This window comes from Argentina silus (genome assembly GCF_951799395.1).
Source record: "Argentina silus genome assembly, chromosome: 8".
Taxonomy (NCBI): Eukaryota; Metazoa; Chordata; class Actinopteri; order Argentiniformes; family Argentinidae; genus Argentina; species Argentina silus.
In genome coordinates, this window is record NC_139662.1 from 4,430,018 (window position 1) to 4,457,504 (window position 27,487).

Here is a 27,487-nt window from a genome sequence, read left to right on the forward strand (position 1 = left end):
TAAATAACTGCCACAGTCAGTGTGTCTGTTTTCTGGTTCAGTGGGTAAGAAGCTTGTCTAATTATGCAGTACATGTGAAACCCATCATTGTGTGTTTGTACTGATTTTAATGTTATTAGTGCAATTTTAAGTCAGACGTTATCAAATGTATAAATGAAGTTTATTGAGGATACAAATATATGAATACAATTGATGAGCCAACATGATCTCAGCTCTTCTGTTACACAGCTGTTGTACAGGACATGAAATATTGACATGCTGCACCTGATATGGTATTTGGTATCCTTCATGTGCATTTTATATGCAATTGTCATCAGCATTAAAAGATTGATATGATATTTTGGTATATTACAATGGCTGGTGGAGCACTGCTGCCTCTTATAATCACACCTCAGACCAAACAACACTAGATTGTATTGATTGTGCTTGGAGCCTGGACACAGTGAGACCAGACTGTGTGGTCATTCACTCAAGGGCACCTGTGGTCGGTCTCCAGCTGTACCCCCCCATAAAGGCTGAGGTGGGTGACGCCCCAGCTGAATACGTTGCCCCTCAGTGTGGTGTTCTCACACGACATCTGCTCCTGGATCTCTGCCATGCTCATCACGTAGTCCCACACGTTCACGTCCGTCATTTGACCCACAAAGGCATCTGAGTCCGAGATGCCCAAGAAGCCATCCTGGTCTTTCCCCAGGATGAACACGCCCCCGGGACTGACCGTGTACCCACCCCTCAGATACTGCTCCTCCCCCACCGCCATGCTATTGATCCACAACTCTGCCCCCCCAGAGTGGGAGGACCAGGTGATACAGTAGTTAGCCCAGTCACGCGAGTGGATATTGTGTGGGAGGTTGACAAACTCATTGCCGATCCACAGGCCCACCTCGTAGCCCATTGTGATCATCAGCTCATTGTCATTGCCGGCGCTGGAGTAGGACAGGACGGTGTGCACCCCGCCAGGGCGTGTGCGAACGTGCATGCAGGCTGTGAAGGAGTGCAGCTCCATGGGGTGTCCCAGGTGGGCCAGGGCGTAGCTCCCAGCATTCCTCTCTGGGAAGTGGAGCACCAGTGGAGATAGAGCTCGGGGCTCTGTAGATAGGAAGGCTTTGGTTAGCCACATACAACAGCCACAATTATCCAGAGCTGGAGCATGCAGCATTCTTTTAATGACATACAGTATGTTGTATTAAATATATGTGGGATAAATCACCACCATAGAGATAGGCTTACTGTTTTTTGAAAGTAGCAAACAAATAACCACAACTTGCCTTTTTTTGTAGGTCTTAAATCCCCAACTGCACCTAAGTAGAATGAAGAGTTTACACAAACAGAATGAAAACCAACAACAACTGTCAGTTCACAGATACTACATTTTTAAAGGTAACAGAGATAGATAGGCTATCTCATGTGGCGCTTACTTGAATGTATGTGTTTTCCAAGAGATGTAATCAGACCCTCGATCTTCAGGAGCTTTGATTCAATTTCTTCTTGGCGACAAAACGCTGAATAAAGAGAAATGAAAGTGAAGAGAAAGTGAAAATGGTCAAAGAAAGGCATTGACTTAAATTCCTCTCACAGGGATATGATTGGCAAATATATTATGGATTATTTGACATCCACTTTAATGGATGCACAGGCACTATAGCTCTTGGTGCCAGAGGGCAGTTCAGTTGACAGTATTTGCCAGTTGATTAATTCCAGAGCTACATACAGCCTTTTCCCAGACGTGGCAGGAAGGAGGACTCCACCACACGATCGTTCAGAGGCTGGGCCATGCGGTAGTCATTCCACAGGGTCTTATTTTCATGGTCCATCAGAGTGCTCTCCAACTTTCTGATCTGAATGGGGAGAGAGAAGCATTATCTTATATTTTATCTACTAGACTCAGTTAATCTATCTTCTCTTCCAAGTGGTGTTGAGGAAAACAACCAGTACTGGATTGTTCTGAATTATGTATTTTAAGGAAAAGGTTAGAAATATTTGAATGGTCATGTTACATAATTCAATTCTGAAATAATCTATCACATGGCTACTCCAGCAAAGTGCCAGACTGTACAAAAGTAAGAAATGTGATGCAACATGAAAACACCTATGTTGATGGTTCATAATTGAATCATAATGATTTCAACAGTGCCCTGAACAGGTTTGGGAGCAGCATACCTGATTGTGAGAGAGGGTAATGGGTGTGTCAAACACAGTCCACAGGATGCTCTCATAGCAAGGAGGAGTAGTCAGTGAGCCCTCATATCTGAAGAAGTGGTTCATGTTCTCTGGCAGCATGGAGCGCACATCGATGGTGGATATGTTCATGGACTGCCCTGTAAAAAAAAAGAGAATACAATAGAGTAGAGGGAAACTGAGTTAAAGTGGGTGTTGCTATCAAGGTGACTGAAAAAATAAGTAACAATCAAAATGTTTTTACGATTTAACAAAAACATATTCAAAAATCACCTGCATACTTGACTTTTCCCAAGTTGGAGATGAAATCGCTGTAGTAGGTGTTCTCAAAATGTCCATCCTAGAATTATGTTTGGGGTTTTTTTAAGAAGAAGGAAAAAAAACAGATCAAACAATACTGCCTAAACTAATAGTAGCAACTGACCTGGAGGAAAGCATTGGATAAGAGAAATCTCCAGATTTTGTCACAGTGAGCCAGAAACACTGTCTCAGTAAACACTAGCACAATAGCACACCAGCAGATCTCTAACTACACCACATTAGGCAGCTGAGAAGAATGCCTGTGGCAGCGTTGCTACAGTGATGACCTCCGAAACCAGGAAGTGCCACTGACTGCCCATGACCTTAAGGCATTCCTCTAGAACCAAACTCTCACTCAATGTGCCAACACGCAATCGTCCAATCAATAGATCCATTTAGCCGACGGGATGTCAGAGATGATTATGCTATCAGATATACGAGAGAGGGCACTGGGTCATTTGGCGAATGGTCCAGTTTAGCACAAAGCTTTTTGTGTCAGCTGTGATTTCATACAATACACCACATACACTCATGAACAGTTATTGGAGAGTGATAAATGGTGGAATTGAAGAAACAGGCCGTCCTTCTCCCTAGTTATAGTTGAACAGACAAGCCAAAGGTCACACCAGTTCATGCAGGAAGAATGATTAAAAAAAAAAAAAAAAAAAAAAAAGGAAGAACACCCTAGTCTTTATTATCTCACCTCATAGAAAAAGGCAAGAACTGCAAGTCCATCCGGTTTATCTATGGCCTCAGAAAAGCTCTTGTACTTGTCGGAATTGTAATGGACAACATGGAGCTGAAACAGAAGCAATAAGACAAAAAATATTTAGTGTTCATCATCAAAAGTGAGTTGCTGAAATATCCTCTCTAAATTGGAAAGTTAATATCTGTTGGCCTAGTCCCTACTATTGATGAATAGTAACATTTACAAAAAAAAGAAGCACCCAAACACAAAGGAACACAGTCCACAGGAAAGCACTATCTTTGTGTGACTGTTAAATTTTTTTACATACCTCTGCCATGTAGCGGATGCCATCCAATGTATGCTCCGCCCCACTGGCCTCCAGGTCCCAGCCCCCCCAGTGCAGGTGCATCTGAACAGCTGTGTAGCGGCCGGGGAGCCCCTTGATTATCACCATGCTCGGAGGCAGGTCGATTTGAACTGCCCAAAACAAGAGGATATTCATTTGATCTATCTTTATTTTATACAGTTCATATTGATGTAACCAAGTCTTCCCAAGAGACCAGTACAACAACTCTAGAAAGATACACAGTTGGTATTGTTTGGAATGTATTTAGTAATATCATTCAATTTGGCCTTGGTGAAACAAAGTCAATAACATTTTTTTATTTGTTTAACTTTTCCAAAGGAAATCAACAGGTAGGCCAATTGAGGCTCCATTGCTTTCACATAAGGAAAATAGTCCAAGTCTGACCTTGATAAAATAAGCAATCTTTATTTGAAGTAAAAGCAGCAGCAGAGTATGGATCATGTAGATACACCGACATAAGCAGCAGCACTCCGTTGGTTTACCTTCGACACACTTTTAGTCATGCGACCACGTTTACCATTCATTGTTGTCTCAGGCCATCTGCTGGGTGTTGAGACACTCAGTCTTCAATCTCATGAATGCCTAAACAAATTGGACATTCGTCTTCACTTATGGTGAGTTGATGTGTGTTCCATTGACTGGAGTGGCATTGCTTATATTCTATTGAATAAGGGCTAGGTCCAGAGATGGACTGAACCGGTGTGTATTACCATCTGAATTGTGATAGTGATTGCTCTCAGGATCCCTCCCCACTGGGAAGTAGGTGCCTAGGTGGAAACTGTAGGCACAGTACTATTGCCCAGACGGACATTTTAGGCACTATTGTTGAAATTATGAGAATATGCAGTTATATTAATATCTACAGACATAATATAACATTATGGAGCTCTGGTGACTAGTACCTTTACACTTTATTACCTGTGTGCCCGTTGTTAGACATTAGAAAATTCCCTCTCTGCGAATCATATCCGCTGAGCTCCAACTGCAACATGCGGGGGTTGTGTCGTACACTTCGCCGCTGGATATCAATGGGGGACTGTCTCCGGCCGCCGCACGCAGGGTACTTGTCAGGCCAGTGCACCTGGTCCAGGGCCCCCTCTTACACCGGGGAACGAAATGACCAGAGGATAAACAAAGGTGATGAACAATGTAAACGTGGTGTAAAACCTTACTGCCCACGTCTCTAGCAGACATTCTCATAGAGGCGATTATTTAGTTTGTTCAGGAAGAGAGAACCAAAAGTAAACTTCTTCTGCACTCTAATAATGTTCCACTGTTCTCCATGTACCTTCACAACACCTTGATGTAGCCCAGGTCTGACCAGTGCTTGTCTAAACTATTTGTAAACCCTACATTTGTCTGGAATTTAATAGCTGAATAGCCTATGCACTAAACCACGATAATGAACACAAATCATCTTCCATAGCCATAATAATAGTGATGAGATCATGATCACTGGTGTGCGGTGTGCGCACACAGATAATTACCATACCAAATAACAAACTTTAGTTATGTGTCATTATTTAAAAAATAATTAGTTTTTCCATCATATTTATAAACTACACATTAAACAAGTAAAATAAACGAATACCTTTCTAATCACCTTTCTACTTTCTACTTTTTAATCTGACCAATATTGTTAAGATACTTTGCGGTATTTTATAGCTTGCTAAATGTAAATACGTGCGGTTATGAATATGTACTTACCTGTGTATGTCCAATGTATTCCATCTATTCCAGCATAGGAAACACTGACTAAAACGAAATGAATAAAAACACAGAAACACTCCATTTCAATGGAAATCCTCGCGCGCACAGCGTACACCTCTCAGGGGCTATAGCTCACCAACTGTGCAAGTGAAAGGAGGTATTTAAGCTGTGAAACGCCCTCGGGCCAAGCTCTTCCCTGTTGCCAAATATGTTAAAACGAGACCTCTAATTTAGTATTCATTACTTGAGCTTGTATCAACTGCTTTTTAAACACATGAAATGGCAATGGCGATGCCTGGCTTACATGTGGCCCATAGGTTTTTGGGTGTTAAGGTATGCATCGGAATTTACTGAAATGTCAACAGTTGTGTATTCTTGTTGGTCTTAGGCCACTTGTTGTAAATAATATAGTTTGGTTTGTTTAGAGTTAGGATTAAGGGATAGGTTAGTTATGCGTCATGATGTAGCTTCACCGAGTGATTGTGTAAGCATATTTCATCAATATTTATCCTGATTCTAAACAGGCCAGTTCATTTATTAAGTGTATGTTATTGATTAAGTGTTGATATTAAGAGTATATCCGTTTTTAATAAATTATTCATTTATGACAGTGTTACTGGTAAAAATGAAAACTGTAAGAAGCTGTTAAAAGGTGCAAAACGTTTTGATTTGGTGCGGTAACACTACAGCATTCGTGATTGTTGTTCCTATGACACGATCCTTTAATTTCAGATTTGTAGACACAGCATGATATTGGATCTTTTACAGGTCATTCACCCATGGAATCAGTCTCTCACCAAGAACTGTGAGACTTTACTTACCTAACCTTTACAGTATCTTGGTGCATGTTCATAAAGCCTAATGCAATCATGTCAACATCACCAAATTGAAAAGGAAATGCTGATTCACTGGCCATCATGAAATCCAAGCAACTTTTCATTCCTTTCATAGAAACCTGTTGCAAGTGCAGTCCTGTCATCTGTCACTGTAAATGTGCTCGAGGGGAAGTTGCCCTGTAAAAGCAACAGTGGTGTTATGATGAACCCATCACACATGATTGAATTAGAACAAACCTTAGATGGGAAAGAATAAAGAGTGGGATAACAGGTATCACCTGTATAACATTCAGCACCTGTTAGAACACATCCCATTCCCTACCTCAAAGGGACATGCCAGAACCACAACACTGTGTGTGTGTGTGTGTGTGTGTGTGTGTGTGTGTGTGTGTGTGGTTTTACATTTTTAATTCTTAATATTTCACTTGTGAATTAATTTAGTCACTTGTGAGTAACCATCTCTTACTTACTAGTAGGTGTAATACATAGTACAAATACATAATTGTGTTTCCTCATAATAATGCACCACTTCCGAATATACAGCTTTGTAATTTAAACAAGCCAGTTTGTTTACAGTCTAGAGTTGGATGGTTGAAGTGATGAGGTGATGTTTTGTCAGTGCGTAATGTCTGAGCAATTCAAGAGGGGGGTTTTGTGTAAATCTGAACCCTCCCTGAGGTTAAACAAATATAACAAATACAAGTCCAACTCTCTGCACTGAATAACAACTGTGTTTCCCTCCAGATAAAATAACAAAGTTTACCATATACTCTAGGGTGAGACAGTGGTCTTTAAGGTAGGCCTATTTGGGGAGTGAATGATGTCACCAAACCAGCCAACAGTCATCTAGCAATTTAAACACTGACGTAAAAAAGTGTTACATTGCCTACATCATCCATACAGATTCTGCCACAATGTGCTCCATACTACACTGTTAATCGCCCTTGCATTATTTGAAAACTATGTACAATTCTGCAGAAGCCCAGAGGATGCCCTTAACAAATATTAAGATTACAACATAAATGTTTTCACCATGTGATTAACTCATCTTAGAATAGGCTAAGCAAAGTACAGCAGTGGTGAATTCAGACAACTCAATTAATAATTACTTGCATGACTTGTTGCCATTTTCACTAGCAAGGATACATCAGCAGATGGCGCAGTTGGATCTCTGTGTTTCAAGGTCACTGCGCCAAAGAAGTCATGGCCGATGGATGCACTAACCTACTCTGCGCAGCTGCATGAAATACATAATTGAGTGAGAAACGTCCCCGGGGAAACACATTATTCCCAAAAGCCTTTAATACATTGCTTCGCATATCCTATGGCCCCCCAACAATCAAACAGTAACTATCTGATTCGTCTAAGAAATGTTTCACCTAAATTGTCTGTTGGCCTATTGAAGAGGATCTACTTGAGGCCACATAAGTAATACATTAAGCAATTCCTAAATGTATTCAGGTACAACATTTTACAGCTGTGTAGCCTAACAGTTTGGGGGTCCCTCGAAATAACTGTTCCCATGGAAGGCCGATAGTCATAGAGGTACGAAACTTGTCGCCTGTTTGTTAAATAAATAAGTAAATAAAACAGCGTTCCCCATATTTCTGAGAGGATAATAACACATTTATATGAAGCAGTAGTTAGTCTAAATGTATGAATGAGTGCAAGCAGCTCTATAAAAGTATGTAAAATATGAAAAACGTGGTCACATGACTAATATCACACTATCAAAGCGGATCTTACTAATATCCGACGCAGTCTACAAGATCCATCCCTACGTGAAATTCTGCACGTACTCAATTATGCGTCAATTTCCGCAACGTTGCGTCATGCCCATTCATTGCCTAGCTTGCAATAAAAATGAACAAATTCAATAACTTTTGGACAAAGTGTATGATGGATAACGATAGGTTTGTTGGACGTTCATTAAAACCATCATGCGTAAAAAGTGATGCTGCTGTCTCTGCATCCTTTCTTTAGGCGTAGTCGTGATGCTGGTGAACGTGCAGTCTTCCTCGCACTCTGCTGCCGCGTGAGTAGATTCTAACCAATCATATTGCGAGGAAAGCCTCGCTTCGACTTCTTCCTGAACCTGACCACTTATCAGCAGCCCGAACTGTCACCGACGTCTTCTCTGCCTGCTTGCACGAGAGAGACACTACCCTTGCACACAGTTAGGCCAGATAAGGTAAGATCAAGCTTTCTATTGGTATTTCTATTTGCTGTATTGTTTTGTGAAGCAATATCTATATAAGTCGTTATTAAAAATAATAATAATAATTTTTAAAAACCTCCCATTGTTGCATTATTTGCCTGTCTTAGGTGAAATTGTAACTGATGTAACCCTTTAGCATTCTTGACATACCCAGAGCTCTCAATCGTTGCCCTCTTTGTATTCTTTCGATTTGAAGCTTGTATTTTTGGGAATGCAATTCATGATGGTGGAGGCTTGCTGGCTAGTCTATTTTTAACTCCCATGTCAGCTGGCGAGATGTCACTCCATTTAGGACGGCAGTGTGTCCAGTGCAGAGGAAAGGGCGTCAAGTTGCAAGCCAGATAGAAAATAGTGCCTTTCCCATGGCAGAAATCTGACTAAGATACCCTGTTCATCTATCCTTATCTTTTGATCGACTAACTGAGTATTAATATGCACTGTTGCTTTTCTAGACATTGCAGTGTTTAACTACCAGTTGCTAACCCTTAACCGTACCAGCAGAGAAATGGGGGTGTGTTCAGAATATTTAATCTAGCCAGCTGTTGCAGATATTGTGGTTTTCCGAGCCATTCAGTATTGTTCAGAAAACAATTCGATTTAATAGTTTAAAATTATATTGCACATACAAACAAGAATACTATCTAAACCCTATTGCCAGACTTAGTAAGCAAAATATTTGACTAAAATCTTTCTATTTATTTTGAATCATCATTAACATAGGGAAAATAAACAGCTGGGACTTGTCTTACCCAAAAATGTGACAAAAGCTAAACGTATTGTAGTAAATATATATTCTATACAACTGAATTCTATGTCAGGCTTGGATTATTTATTTCATTTTGCGGTAGCCATTTTAATGCAATGTATCAGCAGGTTATTATCTCTCAGTTTTTTCTATATCCTTAGTTTATTAACAGCACATTGAGGCAGCAAAGACAGATATGTCATATTTATAGCATATTTATTATACATTTATCAGATCTCATGTTTTTATAGGCATAGAACACTATTGGTGGTATTGACAAATGCTGTGATACAGCTGAATGCAACAATCATGAACAGTGTTTTGAAAGGCTCTAGAGGAGGGTCCTGTGCCTGCCTCTGTAGGGTGTACTGGCCTGGCCCCTTTGCTTTGTAGCCAGTGGCACTTTTCCACACGGACATTTAAGGCCACAGGATTTTCCATTGGTCCAGCTTGAGTTAATGCTGTCGCAGTGCCTGGCTTTGGTGACTGGATGGGCCTGAGTTCGTTCATGCATTTAAAATTGGCAAGTTGAGGAAAATCAGATAAAACAGATGAAACAGTATGAAAATCCATCACATGTTTCCTATCCTGGGGAACAAAGTTAGCCGAAGTGTGCAGGGCCCTATCCAGTCTGGCTCAAAATCTTTCCTTAACTCATGCTTGGAATTTGAAGATAACATAGACTGTTTTAGAATAGGGTCATACTTAGGCAAGCAAAAAATGAGACAAAACTGTGAACCAAACATCTTATGATATCTTTGGCTATATCTTGCCTATATCTTGCCTATATCATTTGAATAACTGCCAGTGGTCAGACAGAAACAGTAGCCTAATTGAGAATGTGATTGTGATAAATTAATTTGTATGTACTGTATTTAATGTTTTAACTTAGAGCTATTTCACTCAATGTCTAAGATGCATGATGAGCCACACCTTACTAGCTGTGTGTCATACCTTTGCCATCCAGACTACATCAATACTGCAGTCTGAAGACTGCATCAATTTTATAAAGCCTTATATAAAGTGCATGTTTGAGGGCATTCCATGGCATTTATTGAGTTGTCTTGATCTCTCAACTCCTTTCCCCACAGATACTATACAAGCATGCCAAGTCATTGTCCCTGAGACAGGCATAGTGCAAAGCTACATTGAATAATGAAGTAGCCAGGGCAGTGTGAATTGTCAATGCAATCGATGCTGACTTTTACAACAGTTCCCTTGTTCTATCTTCTGTAGATCTAGCACCATGTCCATCCTGAAGATACACGCTCGTGAGATCTTTGACTCCCGTGGGAACCCCACAGTGGAGGTCGACCTATACACCAAGAAAGGTATGGCTTTAGCAGGACTATCAACTTTTTATTATGGATAGCAGGCAGTCAGCATAGCATAGACAATGCAAAAATGATTATTTAGCTATTTATGAAGACGTAATTGTATGAGGTTATTATCGCAATCTTTGTAAGGCATCAATAATGTTTTGGATAACATAATGAGTTAATTAATGGTTCATTAAAGAATGATGACACTCTTTCAGTACCTATTAAGAACAAAACAAGACTCCTGCCAAGCCCCCCTCAGCCGATCAAACATGAATGAAAGTGAGAGCTCACGGTGAGGGAGTGGGCTGTGGGGGGTGGTGGTGCAGGGTGGCCATTTAGCTAATTTCCATTGGCTAAATGTTAGTGTTAACATTTTGTTAAAATGTTATGCTGTTATACCTACTGTATGTAGTAACGCTGTAATTGCTGCAACAAAAAACGCCATAACATAATTCAATACTAATGGAGTTTTTGTTATTACCCAAGTGGAGTTCCTTATTCCACTTAATGGTTAATGGTTAAAACAACTAAACTCCATTGCTTTTGATTTTGTACTTTTTAATGTACATTTTAGTTTTCAGAGCTGCTATCATAACACTTCAAGTTACAGGTGGGCCTAGTCATTTTTAGGTTTAGGTTTTCTACAAGCTTGTTGTTAACAAGACATTTACTGCTAAACACTTTACAAAGCCCAGATAGTAAAAACCAATTGCGGTTCTCCTCAAGCAGGGCTAGGTCTGTCTGTTCCCCTCTGCTTGTGTCTGATCCAGAGTGAATGCACAGTACTGTTGACTGGGGACAGGAGATCAGATGGTGGATGAATGAAAATAGCTCCTGTAATTGTACACTGCTTGGACAGTATTGCGTTACTGTAATGATTCCTACTAGCTAACACAAATCCCTCATACAGTAGAGGGGGTTGAATTAATGGGTTTGATGCCATGTTACTGTATATTAGGAGACCTTGAAGATGCCATGTTGATATAGGCCTAATACTGACAATCTGGTAGCCACAGAACGTTTCACCCCTGTCACTTGTTACGTGATTTATCAGTCCCGAACTAAGATTTAGTCATGCAACAAACTAGTAGGCCTAACTGTTAATTTCAACAATGGAATCAGGGTTTGGCTGCCCTGGTTCCTGTCCTCTTTGACGTTCTGCTCCATGAGCTAAAACAAAGCAGTCGTTAAACTTAATGGATGCCCAGAATGTTAATGAAGCACACTGAATAAAACAGATGAGCGGGGGAAGGTTGTTGAAGAAACCATATTGGATCTAACATGGTCAAACTGAATATCTTGATTCAGCTCAAGAAAGGGAGTGCATTATTAATTTGTTGTGCTATCTTTTCACTAGTTGTGGAAACGTTGCTCGGTACTGGAGTTACTGTAAATAGCAGCTTCACAGTTTCTCATTAAAGATGGGATCACAACCTTTTTCTGTCTGCCAAGCCTATTTTGGCATTGTTTTATACAATATAAAAAGGATTTGTTAGAGGCGAGCATGCAGTGGCAAGTCACCCAGATCTAATGTGTCTCACAGACATTACATAACTGGCTTGCCTCACATTCTGTACTACAAGAGCTAGATGGATCTTTGTTGCCATATCTATTTTCAGATCCAGTAGTAATCTTGTGAAACTAGAGTAACTGACATGCAATTTGAATTGTGAATTTTAGGTAGAGGAATTATACATTGTAGTCTGCTGAAATATTTGGTGTGAGGGAATATCAAATGCATCGCACTACTGTGATAGTGTGGTTTTATTTTGTACAATTGGTGGGCAAGTTCAGAAAAATATCTCCAATATATAATGATATTATTGTCATGCTTGATATTGCTGCATTGTAATACCATTGATATGCAAGCATCCAATAGCAACTATCTGATTTCTTAGTGCAGATGATTTGGTAAGCCTGCACTCATGGCCTAAATCTCTACTGTGTCTTTATGGTTAAGCCTTAAATCCTTTCTGATCTATAGACCCTGTCATTGGTTTGACCATGGTTTTCAGTCCAATGAGCACTCTGAATCAAAATGGTTGACTTTGGTGTGTGGGTTTGCCATCGCATCCTAAGAAATCCTGCACATGCTCAGTCAACAGATTCTCTGTCACTGTTACATCACACAGCACAGCAGTCTGTGGTGCTTAGCATGGGTGACCCCCGTTCTCTAAATGGAAAAAGTGAATAATGAATGGGGAAAAAAACTGAATTGGATGATTCAATTGGATGATTTTCTGTTGTGTTCACTTGCTTTCTCTACTGGAATGAATACCAATATTCTCAGTGCTGCAATGACAAATTAGATTCAGATTCTGTATGACTCGTTCAATGGTAGTAGTCAGTATCCTGCAGTGTGTCAGGAAATGCATAGTCATTGTCATTGATTGGATGATTTTCTGTTGCGTTCACTTGCTTTCTCTACTGGAATGAATACCAACCAGTATTCTCAGTGCTGTAATGACAAATTAGATTCAGATTCTGTATGACTCGTTCATTGGTAGCCGTTAGTATCCTGCAATGTGTCAGGAAATGCATAGTCATTGTCATTGTCATTTCCTTCCCCCTCAGGTCTCTTCAGAGCTGCAGTGCCCAGCGGTGCCTCCACTGGCATCTATGAGGCTCTGGAGCTCCGTGACAATGACAAGACACGTTACCTTGGCAAAGGTACGACCACCTGATTGGCTAACAAGTCACCAGTAAATTGTATTATGAATGCATTAGCAGCATACTAGTAGTATAATATTATGCTGACTATTTGCAATGTCCATGTAACTCCCTCAAGCCTTTACTGTACATTTTCTATGAATGTTCTACACATGTCTTTGCAAGACATTCATTCTTTCCTTCTCCCTGACACTTCATCTTTCTCCTCCTCTGTCAGGGGTGAAAAGAGCTGTTAAATATGTTAATGAGTTCTTGGCTCCAGCTTTGTGTAATCAGGTAAATACGAGTGTGGAATAACAAAGGTGAAACAGAACAACACGGAAACAAACTGGAGTTTAGAACAGCATGAAGAGTGGGTTTGCTTTGACAACTAACCTAACCTATGCAGCCATTAACAGACGATCACAGATTCCTAATCAGTTATTTCTCCAATTCCGATAATCGAACAGTTCAATTGCCCATTGGCACTGCTTGCCATTTGCTCTGTGATCGTCTGGTAGGGCTTGCTCTGCATGGTCTTCTTTTCCCTGGGTCAGTGATGGTATACTTGTCCTTGCAGGTGTCTCAAAAGCTGTTGAGCATATCAATAAAACAATTGCACCTGCACTGGTTAAGCAGGTAGGAACATTTATTGTTTGACTAACATGTCAGTGTGTGCCAGTATCAAGTCTTCAGTGCAGTGACGCATAGAATATCCATCAGTTTAGTCATGTCACTGCGTCTTATGGTCGATTGTTAAGCACAATCCTCTCATGGGACAGTTAAGTCAAAGGGTAAGACACCCAGTTATCTACGTATGCCAGCTTTATACAGTGTTTATTCTCTATGACTTTCTATCACATTGATTTTGCCAGGTGTGTTATGTTCGATAAGAGAGGTATATCACCTTACTAGTCTAGGAGCTTTTAAGATGCTGTGTGTAGTGCACTTCAACATAATTTGAGCTTGGTGTTTTTCACTAACGTATTTGAACTAATGGCTGGGTTTGTTGTCATGTTCTCAACTCAAATGGTTGTCCTCTATTTCCCATTCAGAGTGTGAACGTCGTGGAGCAGGAGAAGGTTGACAAGCTGATGCTGGACATGGACGGCACAGAGAACAAGTGTAGGCTTAAATTGGTTTAATTGTTAATTGTTCGTATCAGTAGTGGTTCTAATTTGATTTCAGCTGAGTTATGAATGTAGTGATACTATTGAAATTCTCCCACAGCTAAGTTTGGTGCTAATGCCATCCTGGGCGTCTCCCTGGCTGTGTGCAAGGCTGGTGCAGCAGAGAAGGGCGTCCCCCTCTACCGTCACATTGCTGACCTTGCCGGAAACCCAGAAGTCATCCTCCCAGTCCCTGTAAGCCTGTGTTTGCTTCTCAACATGCAGACCTAGTCAGATCCTATAGTCATCTTTATTTTGGTTTGATTGGGAAACCTCTCGTCTATCTCAAGGCTTTCAATGTCATCAACGGCGGCTCCCATGCCGGCAACAAGCTGGCCATGCAGGAGTTCATGATTCTGCCCGTGGGCGCCAGCACCTTCAAGGAGGCCATGCAAATCGGCGCAGAGGTCTACCACAACTTGAAGAACGTCATCAAGGAGAAGTACGGCAAGGACGCCACCAACGTGGGAGACGAGGGCGGCTTCGCCCCCAACATCCTGGAGAACAAGGAAGGTGGGGACAGAGAGGAAAATTATTACAGAATCAGTATGGCACAGGTTGTGGTGAATTTAGGATTTGTTGGCTGAGTGATGACTTGGCCATAGCAGTCCAAATAGGAGTCTTTAACTTCAAAAGTTAGGTGATGAAGGAGGGGCTGCTACACAAGGGCTGCTTACCCTTATAACAGAGTGGGACGGTCCACTGAGTTTAACCCCCCTGGGTTCTCACCTAAGACCCCTTACCCAGCCCCTCAGAGGCCATTGGCCTAGCCCTCTGCCCAGGAATGTCGCTCTTGGGGAGACAGATGGTTTCCAAATGAAGGCCTCAACCCAATGTATTGATTCACAGCCACTGAATCCACTGCACTGGGCTCAGTTGCAGGTCAGGGTGCTGATATGGCAAATGCCCCAGTGGGTGAAATGCTTATGTAATGGCTCATTTATTTTTAGAACAAGCCTCTGAACTACACTCGAACCCTCTTTAAATCATTTAGTGCCAAGGGTGAATAAAGTCGCCCAAATTGTCAGCATTCTAGAGTGCCAAGGGTGACTTAAATCACCAAAAATGCATATGTTATGATGATTGATTTTGTAGCCAGTATTGTTGCTAGGTAAATACCACTTAAAACACTTGGCACCCTAGGTGGTGAGTGTTAATTCGTATCCTGCATCAATACAGAATGTTGTCATGGTTTGTATACTACACTGAGTCACTTGACTCACTAGAATGAAATGTTATAGCATAGAAAACGCAGTGTTATTCGAAATGTTATATCTTTGAAAATCTAAAAGTTTGCAGCAGATATACACACACATATATATCTATATCTCTATCTATCTATATATCTATATCTCTATCTATATCTATCTATATATATATCTATCTATATCTATCTATCTATCTATATATATATATATATATATATATATATATATATATACACACATTGGGAAACAATACATTAGCATAACATAACAATAACATAACTTAATTTCTGAACTCTCCTCAGCGCTGGAGCTGCTGAAGAACGCCATTGCTAAAGCTGGTTACACCGACAAGATAGTGATCGGCATGGATGTGGCTGCCTCCGAGTTCTACAAGGGTGGAAAGTACGACTTGGACTTCAAGTCACCTGATGACCCCAGCCGTTACATCAGCCCTGACCAGCTGGCCGACCTCTACAGGGGCTTCGTCAAGGATTACCCAGGTCTGTTTCACAGCTCCTACTCATCCTCATCACTGTTTGGACAGTCTGTTTCTGTTAGGCTGACTTTTGCGACTTGTAAGATGCAAATCCTCTAAGATACCTTGGGGATCTCTTAAGTGGAGCTGCATGTCCATCCGCAAGCAAGGGTGTTTAAGAGGCTTTGGATCTGACGTATGGAAGCTTTTTTTTAGGTTAATTAAACAATACACACCTTGCATTTACACTGCATCTTTGTAATCAGATCACAAGTCAATTAGGCTTTAGATTTAATTAAATGGCTCTTGAACAGTAATGGATTCCCCTAATATGATTGTAGTAATGAATGATTAACACATTTACAAAACCAAGCACAATACATTTAAACATCTGCCACAGAAATATTGTGGTGCAAGAACACAGTGTCTTCATGTGTGGTCATGGTCGAGGTACGGCCGGGGTACGGCCGGGGCACGGAGGCGAATAGAGACTTTAGCTTTAACAATTTAGCCCTCTGAAGCCCCTTATCTGAGCCCTGCTAATCCGGGCTAACTCACACCAAAGCTATTCACTGTGAATGCATGATGTTCCTCACACCTCACAGTCAAGTCAGTGTGGGATTCACAGGAGCTCAAAGCTGTGTTCACCATAACTAAGTGTCTCTCCCCGTGCTCTTCTGTCCCTCCACAGTGGTCTCCATAGAGGACCCGTTCGACCAGGACGACTGGGAGGCGTGGTCCAACTTCACGGCCAGCACCAGCATCCAGGTGGTGGGTGACGACCTGACGGTGACCAACCCCAAGCGCATCTCCAAGGCCGTGGACGACAAGGCCTGCAACTGCCTGTTGCTCAAGGTCAACCAGATCGGCTCCGTCACAGAGTCCCTTCAGGCGTGAGTGTCCAGACGGCCATTTTGCCTTCAATTCATTGACCATACTCTGTATGTATATGCTAGGATAGTTCTTTAATTTGTACATGTTTCTACTTCAGCTGCAAGATGGCCCAGTCTAATGGCTGGGGAGTGATGGTCAGCCATCGCTCTGGAGAGACAGAGGACACCTTCATTGCTGACCTGGTGGTTGGGCTCTGCACTGGACAGGTAAACCTTTTCAGTTAACTAAGTAGATATTGCTACTGGTGTTGCCAAACACTTACTGTAAGGAGAGGGTTGCATCCTACTTTGTGACTTTTCTGTTGTCAGTTCATCCAGACAGTTATATCCATTGGGTAGTTGTTTAGCAATGTTCAGCATCTCCTGGCTGGCATCAATGCTAGAGGAAACAGTATGTAGCAGTTAGTGCCCATTAGACTCATACATACTTGCCATAGCTAGCCCTGTAATAAGAGCACTTTGTTATTCTCAGAATTGTTTCTATAAGTATTCCTCGTTTATCTGTTGCACCCTCAGCCTCACCGAAACGGAGGTATTGATTCATTGAGTGTTACGATGATTGATATGCTCTTGTATGTTTTGTGTTTCTCTCTCCAGATTAAGACTGGTGCACCTTGCCGATCTGAGCGACTGGCCAAATATAACCAGCTGCTCAGGTAAGCCCAGTCTTAAACACGTACTCAAAAAATGTCTCTAGTAATATTGTGTGTACAGTGTTAATAGGTTGGCTGATGATGACATTTTACCAGCTTCTTACTGCATATATCTGCATGTATTAAAATGCTCTTTACAATATCAGACCCAAAGAAATATATTTGAAATAGTCTTGATGTACACTTTTCAAAATAAATGTATATAATTTAAATATAAAATTTTAAATATATAAATTTGAATTTGTAGTTCTATTACTATTGAAAAATCCAGACAAACTAACTGTTTGACATCCCTCTCCAGGATTGAAGAGGAGCTTGGTGACAAGGCTCGCTTTGCAGGCCAGAACTTCCGGCACCCAATCTGAAGTGGTTACTCTCCTTGGGCCTATGTGTTTTCATCGTGCATAAATCCCCACACATAAGCCACGCTTGGTCACTCGCCCCGTCCAGAGGGAAGATGGAACGGCATTGAAATCCAAGGTCCAAGTGACGTCTGTGGTCTGTGGCACAGAAACCTGCCTACACGTGCACCACAGTGCACCAATCCACTACTGTGCTTTGGCTCCCAAATAATATTGGTCCTTTGTTTGTGTCTGTGTGTTGTGCGAGAGATCTTTGTTTCGCTTCTTGTGAGTTATAGTGATTCTGGCCATGTCCTGAGTATTTTAGTGAAGAGCTGCTGTAAGTTAAGTACTGTGCTGCATTGGGCAGTAACTAGAGTACTGTATGTGCAATGTGTCGCCTCTGACAAGTTCTAGTGTTGCTGTAAGCGTTGGCAGAATAAGAAATAAACAATCTCCTTTGAAATGGACAAGACTTATCATTCTCTCAGTTGTGCTTTCCCTCTCATGATTGTCATTTAATCATAATCTTTTTATAGGTATTATCCTGAACTTGCTAAATTATAATGGTTTTCATTAGTGAGAAAATCACTCACTCATCTAGTGGCAGCCAACAATGACCACTAATTTTGCTCCAGGGCAAACAGCACTTTAACAGTGCGGATTTTCCAAAGAACTTCCTGTGACGCAAACACTTCTGATTGAATGAATAGCAAATAACAGTCTGTGATAAATATCATCATCTTACTCATTAAAGGTACTTTCAACAGATGCGGAGGCATAGAATGCGTAGGTAGAAGAAGGCTGTGAGCATAAATGTACTCACTTACTATACCGTCAAAATCCTATCACATTGTTTATGCTTCGCACGAATCACACGTGTTGTGACATCTTATTACAGATCTCCTTATATATGGAATTCAGTGAGATCTCATTGAGGAAAGGAGGGGTGCAGGATAATTGCAGGATACACGTAAACTACTTGGGTCTGAAGCGAAGTGTGTGAGTGCCACTGAGAGGCAGTAACATGAGCTGTGGGCCATTTCTGGCCCCCTAGGTAAAAGGATCCAGCCCTGCCTGAATGGGCATGTGAGTTTTGCTGTATTGAGGCTTGCTAAGATGGATGTGTTCACCAATCACCAGCCTAACATGTTTGCCAGCTGATTCTGTGCCATGCCGGCTGCTTTGACCAGCCTCCATTGTTTAGTTGTTCTCAATTAATCTTTGTTTAAGTTATTGATATGTAAATCTAAAAGTAAACCCACACAGTCAACAATATTGTATTTTATAGAATTTTATTTTATAAAAACTTTTTTTGTACTGATAATAAAATAAAGTATAGTAGGCCTATTTTACAATTAGCATAGTTATGTAGTTGCAGTAATCAATGTCTTTCATAAGGGTTTTTAATAAGATTCGATTTAGAGACAAAAAAGGTGGAAAGTGTGGAAAGTCAAAATTATCTTTGTCGTAGAAATCTATAAGTAACCCCTCCCTTATTTGAGTACTGCACACATACACTCACCAAGCACTTGATTAGGAACACTATGCTAATACTGGGTAGGGCCTCAATTCTTCGTGGCATTGATTCCACAAGATGTTGAAAACATTGAGATTCTGGTCCATGATTACATGATTGTCTTGTCATCATGATCATGCAATTCCTGTAGATTTTTCAGGTGCACTTTCAAGCTGTGACTCTCCCGTTCTACCACATCCCAAAGGTGTTCTACTGGATTCAGATCCGGTGACTGGGAAGGCCACTGAAGAACACTGAACTCATTGTCATGGTCATGAAAGCAGTTTGAGACGACATTTGCCTTGTGACATGGTGCATTATCAAGCTGGAAGTAGTCATTAGAAGATGGGTAAATTGTGGCCATGAAGGGATGCACATGGTCAACAACAATACTCAAATGGGCTGTGGCATTCAAGCGATGATTGATTGGTATTAACGGGCCCAAAGTGTGCCAAAAAAACATTCCCCACACCATTAGACCACCTCCACCATGAGAAGGTGTACAGGTGTTCCTAATAAAGTGTTCAGTGACTGTACATTTCTTTTCTTTGAGTCATATGCCACCTGGTGGTTGTCAATGTTTGCTAAATGCTAAATGCTATAAATGTAAATGTCAATGTGCAGCATAATTCCCCCGTCTAACTATTATTTCTTGTTTCTACTTTATACACACTGAGGAAAAACTGATGTTGGAAAATGATTGATAAAAGTACAATGGTAGCTGTGCATTTACCACCTGTTTTTTTCTGAACCAGTTTGAATATTCAAGTATTTGGTTGGAACATGCATCATAGTAAGGGTGGTAAGAGGGTGAGGGGGGAGGCGGTTAGGGTTAGGGGGAGCGGGCACCTGTAGACCCAAAACGCTATAAATGAAGCAAGTAAATCCACTTCTAATGCTGGCCTTTAGTAACGCTAGAGGCACAGGTCATGTAGTACTGTCATTGTTGTTAGACTCCGGTGGAAGGCCACTAGGTGGCGTCAGACACACGGCTGTTGAAAATGCTTGTACACTTTCTTGAAATTGTCGCCGTGTTTTGGACGGGTAGGTGGCGGTAATTTACCAAACTAAACTGCTCATCTCTTTGCACCCAAAGATGAAGAAGAAGGAGTGAGGTGTCATGCTGGGTGCTTCTCACTCTGTGCCTCTCTTTAGCTATAATAGAGGAGAAAATTCCCGACACCTATTATTCCCACTTTGCTCCTAATAGGAGTCCTATACAACTCCATCATTTATGACAGCATTATCAAACGTGATCAGTTGCGTTTATAAAAGACACACAAGTAGTTTGTCGCTGACTGGCTACTCCCCCCGTAGCGGCACTTGACTAGCAGCCTCAGCTCTGCTATTGTTTGTTGTTGTTTCAGTCATATCTCAAACAAATCACAGATGTTGTAGAACAACCTCTTCCAAGGTAAGTGTTGCAATATCTGTAGCAATAGCATACTCTATCTAGCTTGTATGATGTCCATAGAATGCCATATTTATGACAAATAAAAGGGGTAGCTAATGTTGGCTAACGTAGCTAATTTGATTATTAGCAAGCTTAATGACTTAGCTTGAAGTGTCATTGGGTCGGACTGTGTGACAATGAAATGTTTCACCAAGCTAGCGTAGCTAGGAGGTAACAGCTAGCTATGCTAGCAACCAGTGTATTGCCTTCTTTGTCTTTACAAGCTAGCTAGCTAGCTAGTAGTAGCTACTGCACCATGGATATTAGCTTACCCAGAAACACCATCACCAGCTAGCCAGCGCTAGACTGTAACTTGTGGTCTTAGAAAGTCCGAACCAGTGATGCCAGAAGCTGCTAGATAACCTTAGATCACTGGTCGATCTCTGATAATATCGCTCTAAGGCAGTGTCAGTGAACAAAGTTAGCTTGACATTGCACCTGCCCGAAAGACTGCAGGTAGCTAGGTAGCATAGCTAGGTAAGTTAGCCAGAAAAGAGTAGTAGGCTAACTTGCAACTTAGCTGACTGTCCAACGTTACCATGCATGGTTGACAGTATATGTTAATTTGTAAACTTACGTAGTTTTGCTTTAGCAAATGTATACTCTAGAAATGATATTGATGATCTCTGAATTAGCCATAATTATATAGGCATTAGCTGCTAGCTAGCTAGCTAAGTTTCTTCCAACTGGAAAACTTGCTAAGTAAGCTAGCTAACTAGCTGTCTTGGCAAACTAGATAACCATAACCTAAAATCAGATGTTATTGAGTAAATAGATCAATAGATAGAACAAGTCACCTTGTATACATTCTGGTTGTTTCCCTACATGTGAAAAATAAAATGTAATGAATAGCACCACTAGTAGAGAAAGTAATCATAGCACTGTATTGCATGCTGTTTTGTTTGTGCTGTGATAATCTATGCTGCTATGAGAAGAAGAAGTAGTAGTGGGTTTGGATGTGGGAACTGTTAGGCCTGCTGTATGTCTCTACAGCAAATCATTGCCAAACTGTACCAGACCAATAGTGATTCTTCTTTCAAGAATCAAATAAGCCTGAGATGTCGAGTGCAGGTTACATGATAAGCCTATGATGATGTCTAATGCAGCTTACAGGAATTATTTATCTGTCATTGCACTAAAAGTACTGACTATTGTTAGGGGCTAGATGTTTTTTGGTTCACTGAAGAGGAGTATGCTTTAGATTCACCCTGGAGGGTAATTTAGAATTGCTTTAGGATTGATTTGAGCAATTGGCTGGGAGAGCTGGGAATGATGTGGCAAGTGAAAGGCAGTGCCTATGAAGTGTCAGACAAGCTGAGGGAAGATCCCTTGAGTGCCTGCCTATTCGCTGTGGTTTGGCACCTCTTTGTTGGCTGATTTGTCAATATGCAGGATAAGAATTCAATGTTTTCATGCTGCGCTCAGATGCCAGCATGCTGTTTTTCACCTAGAGATCCCTCGACGGAAAATCGTACCTTTTGCACACACGATCAAGGAAGATAGTATACCACACTAGTCTGTCTCAGTGGAAGTCTACTGTGAGTCATACTGTTGCAGTGAAAAGGTATCCTTTATCTGTGTGGTTGTACAGTATTTTTGTTTTTCTTAAGATTGTCTAAGTACAAGGAGTTTAGGCTAGCCCTCAATGTCGGGTATTTTGCTATCTACACATTGTGGTATGAAATTCAGTTAGTTAACAGAAGGGGTCATACATCAGAGGATCTCCTGCAAAACATTTCAGTGGAGTTATTAGGTGGTTTAATAGTGAAACGTACCATGTACATTCTTGTCCAAGCTATCAGTGCTTCAGACACTTCCTATGAAGACATAAAAGACTGCACTAGATGTGTTAAGGACAGTTTGGTCTCACTGGCTTTGCTTTTTTCCGCCTTGTGTTTGAAATCACTTTCAGTGTATCTGGTTACATAGAATATTAATGCTCTGGATAAAGGAACAATGTTCCCTCAAAGACCTCTTGATGGGCCATTCAAGTGTTGTATATTCATTAAAAATAACAATCTGTCAGCACTTACTGACAGCACGCACAACAAGCCAGCTCTTTCATTGTTCTCAAAAGATGTTTTTCTGTTCTAAGTGCCAAAACCAGGGTAATTGGCTGTAGAATGCGCTTTGCGTGTGTTGTTTTAAGATATTGGGCTGACACACAGGGCACCCTGGCAGAAATGAGACACGATAGTTTTTTTTTTTTTTTTTTTTTTTTTCTTATCCCAGCTAGACTGAGCTGAGATGGTGGATACGTCTTGTGTTGCCTGACAGTTTCCCTTCACCTCTCATAACACGAGATCCAAGCAGAGTAGCATGCTGCATCATATCTCATCTTTATTTGATACCAGCCTAGCGGAACTCTGTTCTACAATTGTGGCTATGAGATACTATCAGCAAGTTCTATCCATGTTAACAATTCAGGAACATCTTGCCACATAGAGGTCGTATTTGATGTTCAAGACGCCATCAAATCAGTTTTCTTTTCTCAGTGAGATTGTTTTAGCTTGCTTGCTTCAAGCCTTCGTATCTTCAACATGGATTTGTCAGCTTGTGTTTAGTTTTTGTCTTAGCCAATCAGACACATTATCTTTTCTTTGTGGCCTAGTCCTGGGCAGGTTATTGAATTCAGGCATGAGAAAATAGTCTGCATATTTATCACATGGTTCACTAGTGTGTGGCTGAAGTCTGGTGAGTAGGTTATTATTTAATTCCAGTGTCCATTGTAATTAGATGGCCTACTGGTTAAACTGTTCTAAACTGCCTTGCGGTGCTTGCAGAACCATGAGAATGATTGTGAAAAGATGTCATCCTACACCAGGCAAGCTAGCCTAAATCAAGCAGACCAAGTTTTTCAAATATTTGAAACGATTTCAAACAGCCTAGGTCTGTGTATTTTGTTTAGGTCTGAAATGGCTTATTAGTGTGTTGGCCCCTGAGGAGAGCAGTGGAAAGGAGTGGAGTGTGATGGTGGTGCCGCTGTGTGTGTGTGTCAGCGCTGATTAGGTAAGAGATTGCCTCATGTAGTGATACGGCAAGGCGCTAGTGGTGCAGAAACACACACAATGCATACCAGTGTTTTACTACTGTACACCCCCCCGCAGCTGCCTGGAGAGACGTTCAGGTTAAGACTCATTGAATATTGTCTCATCTTTAGATGGTGCCCTTTTCCAGAGACACACATTTACTCAGAAGCCAATGGTATTTTTACAGTGTTTTCTTTAGTCTTTTTCTCCCGGTGATGCAGGCTAGCCTATTCTGAAGGGCTGTGGAGAGCGAGCAGTGAATAAAGGCAAGAACAGAATAGGATCTGAGCAGTTTTACTAGAAAACATGGTTGCTCCTGGCAGCAGAATTTCTCAAGTAAATGCTTTGTGTTAAACACACATCTGTCAAGCCTTTCATTTTATAATAGCCCAGCCTGAAGAGTTGTTAGGGGGTAGAGTATTTTTCCTTCAACAGTGAGTCAGGCATTGAATAATGCAGGTCAAGGAAGTCACCATTGACTTATTGGCGCAGATATACACAGCAGGGTGGTTTTTTTTTCTTTCTTCCAGCTGCTGGTAAATGGGCCCTCCAATACATCTTCATGTCATGTTGAAAGATGCAACATAATAGAAAGGTGTAAAGACTTGCTCTGACAATTTTCGGACACATAATCAAAGCTAAATAACAATCAATAGCTTACCCGTTAATTATTAGGGAGACACCGTGGACTTAATTGATTTGTTTCATGGAGAGAATGATCAATACGAAAGATGCGGCGGACGTCGCAGTCATCGCCTTAGGAAAACAATTGTTTTTCTCCTTAAAAGAAAAAAAAAAGCGAGGAGCTAGCTACTGTTGTTTTCTTTCCGGAACACTCCCTTTCACAACCTGCAATGCATTGGCAGTGGAATGCACTTTGATCAGCATGGGTGAGATGGTAGCACTGAAGCATGCAACACATCCTCTCACACTCATGTCAGGGCATCTTGCTGGATGTGGTTATAAACCAGTCAGGACAGAGCAGCGCTGGGGTGTATGATTAATGTGTGTGTGTGTGTGTGTGTGTGTGTGTGTATATACTGGGGACTGTGCAGCAGAGCCAGGACAGTGACTGACGTTTAAATGGAGAATATGAGAGCGTGTGGAGAGAGAGGTCAGACTTCAAGTGTTTATAAGGAAAGGACCCGGTGACATTGTGCACTCTTATCAGCACTCACTTATGATGTGACCTCATCATTTAGAACGCTCAAACACAGCAGTGTGTCCTTGCCTGCCCTTGCAGTTGAGGCTAACCTATTGGACGGTGAGTCTAGTTCATAGGATGAGTGAATTGACTCTGTGCCGGATGGACATCTTGTCTTTGCAGTTCGCCTCCTCTCCACTTGTGTGTAGTGAGAGAAAATGAGGTCTGTGGATTGGGTTGCTATTTGCCACTGAAGCACATCCAGTTTAATACATGCTACCATCAGGGAAAGGCTGTCAGACAGACAGAGAGAGAGAGAGAGGGAGGGAGAGAGAGAGAGAGAGAGGGAGAAAAAGGAGAGAGAGTGCGAGAGAGTAAACAGTGAGGCACAGCAGTGCTATCTAATGGATCAATTTGTAATAAATCTGTTGCCTCAAGCTGTTGTTGTTCGGTTCTACTCAGTAAAAGGTGTCTGCGTTTCTCAGGCAAGAAAATGCTTGTTGGCTCGGCAGATAGGCCTATCAATGAATGAAATGCACCTAAAGCACTTCAAAATTCTGCGAGGCTCAGTTTACATAGGATGAATAAAGTTGTCATTTTATATGGGAACATTCTATAGAATCAAGCTGGTCGAATGATAGCGGTTCAAATCAATCAATAGGGCTTAGCCAAATGAGGTAGGAAAGCTCCCTTCACATTAAAATTGCCATCATCTAATATTAGCTATTAATCATGATGAAGCTGATATTGATTAGGCTATTAGGTCGGTCGATTTTATTTGCCAACAGTAATTGCAAGGCTTTATCGAAGCCATGTAGCCCCATAACACAAAAGGTAGTTGCTTTTGTAAGCTAGAATAGCAATGTTATGGCAGTTTGATCTTTACGTGACAAAAGAATATAGGAAACTCCTGGGACTCCTCCTCCTCTGCTAAGCAGCCATATGGATTGTGCTAATTGTGTTTTACACCAGCCATTTTCACTGATCCATTGGGGATTTGGCAAAGTGCTATAGCTGTAATGTCACCACCAGTACCGGGCTAGCTCATGAAAGAAACATTAGCAAGCAAGATGAGAAGACAGAAAGGCAATACAGTGCAAGTCAACACAGTTATTGATTTTATGAATATGAAAGCACTGGTTTCGGCACACAGAGCAGTGTAGTGTGTTTGTTTGTCTTGTATGTTTGGAGTTCTGGCAATTCACTCAGATTAGCCTGCTGTGTTCTAGTTGTTTCTAATGTTGTACTGTGACCGTGGATGAATTGATTGAAGTCCTTTTAGCCTTATTGTTCAAATGTGAGTTTATGGAAAAAGGCTGATCCTGTTAGATTGTGGAACACTTCTTTGTGATTAAAAAAAAGTGATTTTTGTCTTGTAGGCCTAACCAATGTCATTTTTCTACATTTTAACATTTGTCTGAAGCTCTTCCTGATTCAGGGTTTTTGCCTAGGTAACATTGAATGAGATCAAGCCTATATTATATTGTCCAAAACACCATGTTTTTCAATAGAATTACAAATGGAGATTTTATAGAGACCATAATATGTTCTCAGTGAACCAGGTTTCTTGTGCAACATTTTATCTGGGTTTTTATTGTAAATGGAAATGTGACATTGATAATGTTCACTTTGCTTTCCAGGGTTGTAAATAGTTGAAGTGTTAACTGTGACTGAGCTAAACGCCTATGTGTTATTAAAGGCTCCGTAGTATGTAATCATAAAAAGGGCACATCTAGCGAAACTGAGCTTTGCGAATAAAGCGGGTGAAAAAAAAGTGCTCTGTGTTCCAGTTTTCTTGTAATTATTGAAATTGATGTTTGTCGTGGCGCCGTAAATCGGCAGGATCTCCCATTAATGAAGCGAAGGGGAAGGCAGCGAAGCCGTTAGACTGGGAAATAAAAGGCAATCAACCCTCCACTTCCTGCCTCGCGCCCCAAAATGAAGCAGCAGAAATACTAATTAACTGAGAGGATGAGGAGCCTGACTAGAGCGCTTTGCCGCCGCGCTGCTCTAATGAAGATGCTACGCCGCGACGCCTTTCTTCCTTCCACTCCACTCACTCTTCCACAACACTGGCTGGCCTGAGGTGTTCTTTTTTTTTTTTTTTTCTTCTTCTTTTCCCTTTTCCCTCTCTTTCCCTTATGTGTGAAGTTATGGACGAATCGGTTCCAGTGATGGAGAGAGAGCAGCTTTGTTGCCTGGAGGTGTCTGGGAGTCCTGCACAGTAAATCGGTGAGCAGAAGATGGCCTCTGCGATGGTTATCAGTGCTTATGTAAAGTGCTCGTCTCCCTCCAGCTCATCTGGAGACAGAGAGGCAGCCGAGCCCAAGCATTGATCTCCCCCATTGATTTCTTAGATCAGCGCCTGTTTCTGATGACACTGAAGTTGTCTTTCTTTTATCATCTTAAGTGTTTCTTTGAATCGGGGGAGGCTCGGCGGTTACTCCTGTCATCTGCGGCATAACTCAAAAGGCTTTTTGTAATCATGTGTAGAGGCGATTAATAGAAGTCAGTCATTTGTGTGTGTGTGTGTGTGTGTGTGTGTGTGTGTATATATATATATATATATATATATATATATATATACACA

At 41.3% G+C, this 27,487-nt stretch overlaps 3 protein-coding genes across 6 annotated transcripts in view; 2 read left to right on the forward strand and 1 right to left on the reverse strand.

Moving 5' to 3' along the window:
- Positions 1-469: 469 nt before the first annotated feature.
- Positions 470-6,370, reverse strand: ca6 (carbonic anhydrase VI; the record flags this gene model as incomplete). Its single annotated transcript, XM_083675178.1, has 11 exons — positions 6,065-6,370; positions 5,241-5,382; positions 4,452-4,631; positions 3,495-3,643; positions 3,182-3,277; positions 2,452-2,518; positions 2,161-2,318; positions 1,712-1,838; positions 1,419-1,502; positions 1,269-1,301; positions 470-1,089 (listed from the first exon to the last, which is right to left on the reverse strand). The coding sequence occupies exons 2-11, from the start codon at positions 5,323-5,325 to the stop codon at positions 470-472; spliced, it is 1,599 nt and encodes a 532-aa protein (XP_083531304.1). The 5' UTR covers positions 5,326-5,382; positions 6,065-6,370.
- Positions 6,371-8,066: 1,696 nt separating this feature from the next.
- Positions 8,067-19,855, forward strand: eno1a (enolase 1a, (alpha)). 2 transcript variants are annotated; one of them, XM_083675293.1, is made up of 12 exons: positions 8,067-8,270; positions 10,279-10,373; positions 12,939-13,034; positions 13,252-13,310; positions 14,069-14,138; positions 14,244-14,377; positions 14,473-14,695; positions 15,693-15,890; positions 16,557-16,758; positions 16,857-16,965; positions 17,356-17,414; positions 17,713-19,855. In XM_083675293.1, the coding sequence occupies exons 2-12, from the start codon at positions 10,289-10,291 to the stop codon at positions 17,774-17,776; spliced, it is 1,299 nt and encodes a 432-aa protein (XP_083531419.1). In that variant the 5' UTR covers positions 8,067-8,270; positions 10,279-10,288; the 3' UTR covers positions 17,777-19,855. The 2 variants fall into 2 exon arrangements, with proteins under 2 accessions (XP_083531419.1, XP_083531418.1); XM_083675292.1 differs by lacking the exon at positions 13,252-13,310 and adding an exon at positions 13,594-13,652 and having other exon boundaries at positions 8,085-8,270; positions 17,713-19,854.
- Positions 19,856-20,615: 760 nt separating this feature from the next.
- rerea (arginine-glutamic acid dipeptide (RE) repeats a) overlaps positions 20,616-27,487 on the forward strand; it is a 111,221-nt gene continuing 104,349 nt past the window's right edge. For 2 of the 3 annotated variants that reach the window (XM_083675233.1, XM_083675234.1), the window contains exon 1: positions 20,619-20,685. The gene's annotated coding sequence lies outside the window, so the exon portion shown is untranslated. Of the gene's footprint in view, positions 20,686-27,487 lie in introns of all 3 variants that reach the window. The other variant, XM_083675235.1, reaches the window with a different exon arrangement.

Bases quoted from the DNA above. Each gene is read 5' to 3' on its own strand.
- eno1a (XM_083675293.1), top strand. From the start codon at position 10,289: ATGTCCATCCTGAAGATACACGCTCGTGAGATCTTTGACTCCCGTGGG. The intron at 16,759-16,856 runs GTGAGTGTCCAG...TTTCTACTTCAG, and splicing joins GTCACAGAGTCCCTTCAGGC to CTGCAAGATGGCCCAGTCTA. The intron at 17,415-17,712 runs GTAAGCCCAGTC...ATCCCTCTCCAG, and splicing joins AAATATAACCAGCTGCTCAG to GATTGAAGAGGAGCTTGGTG.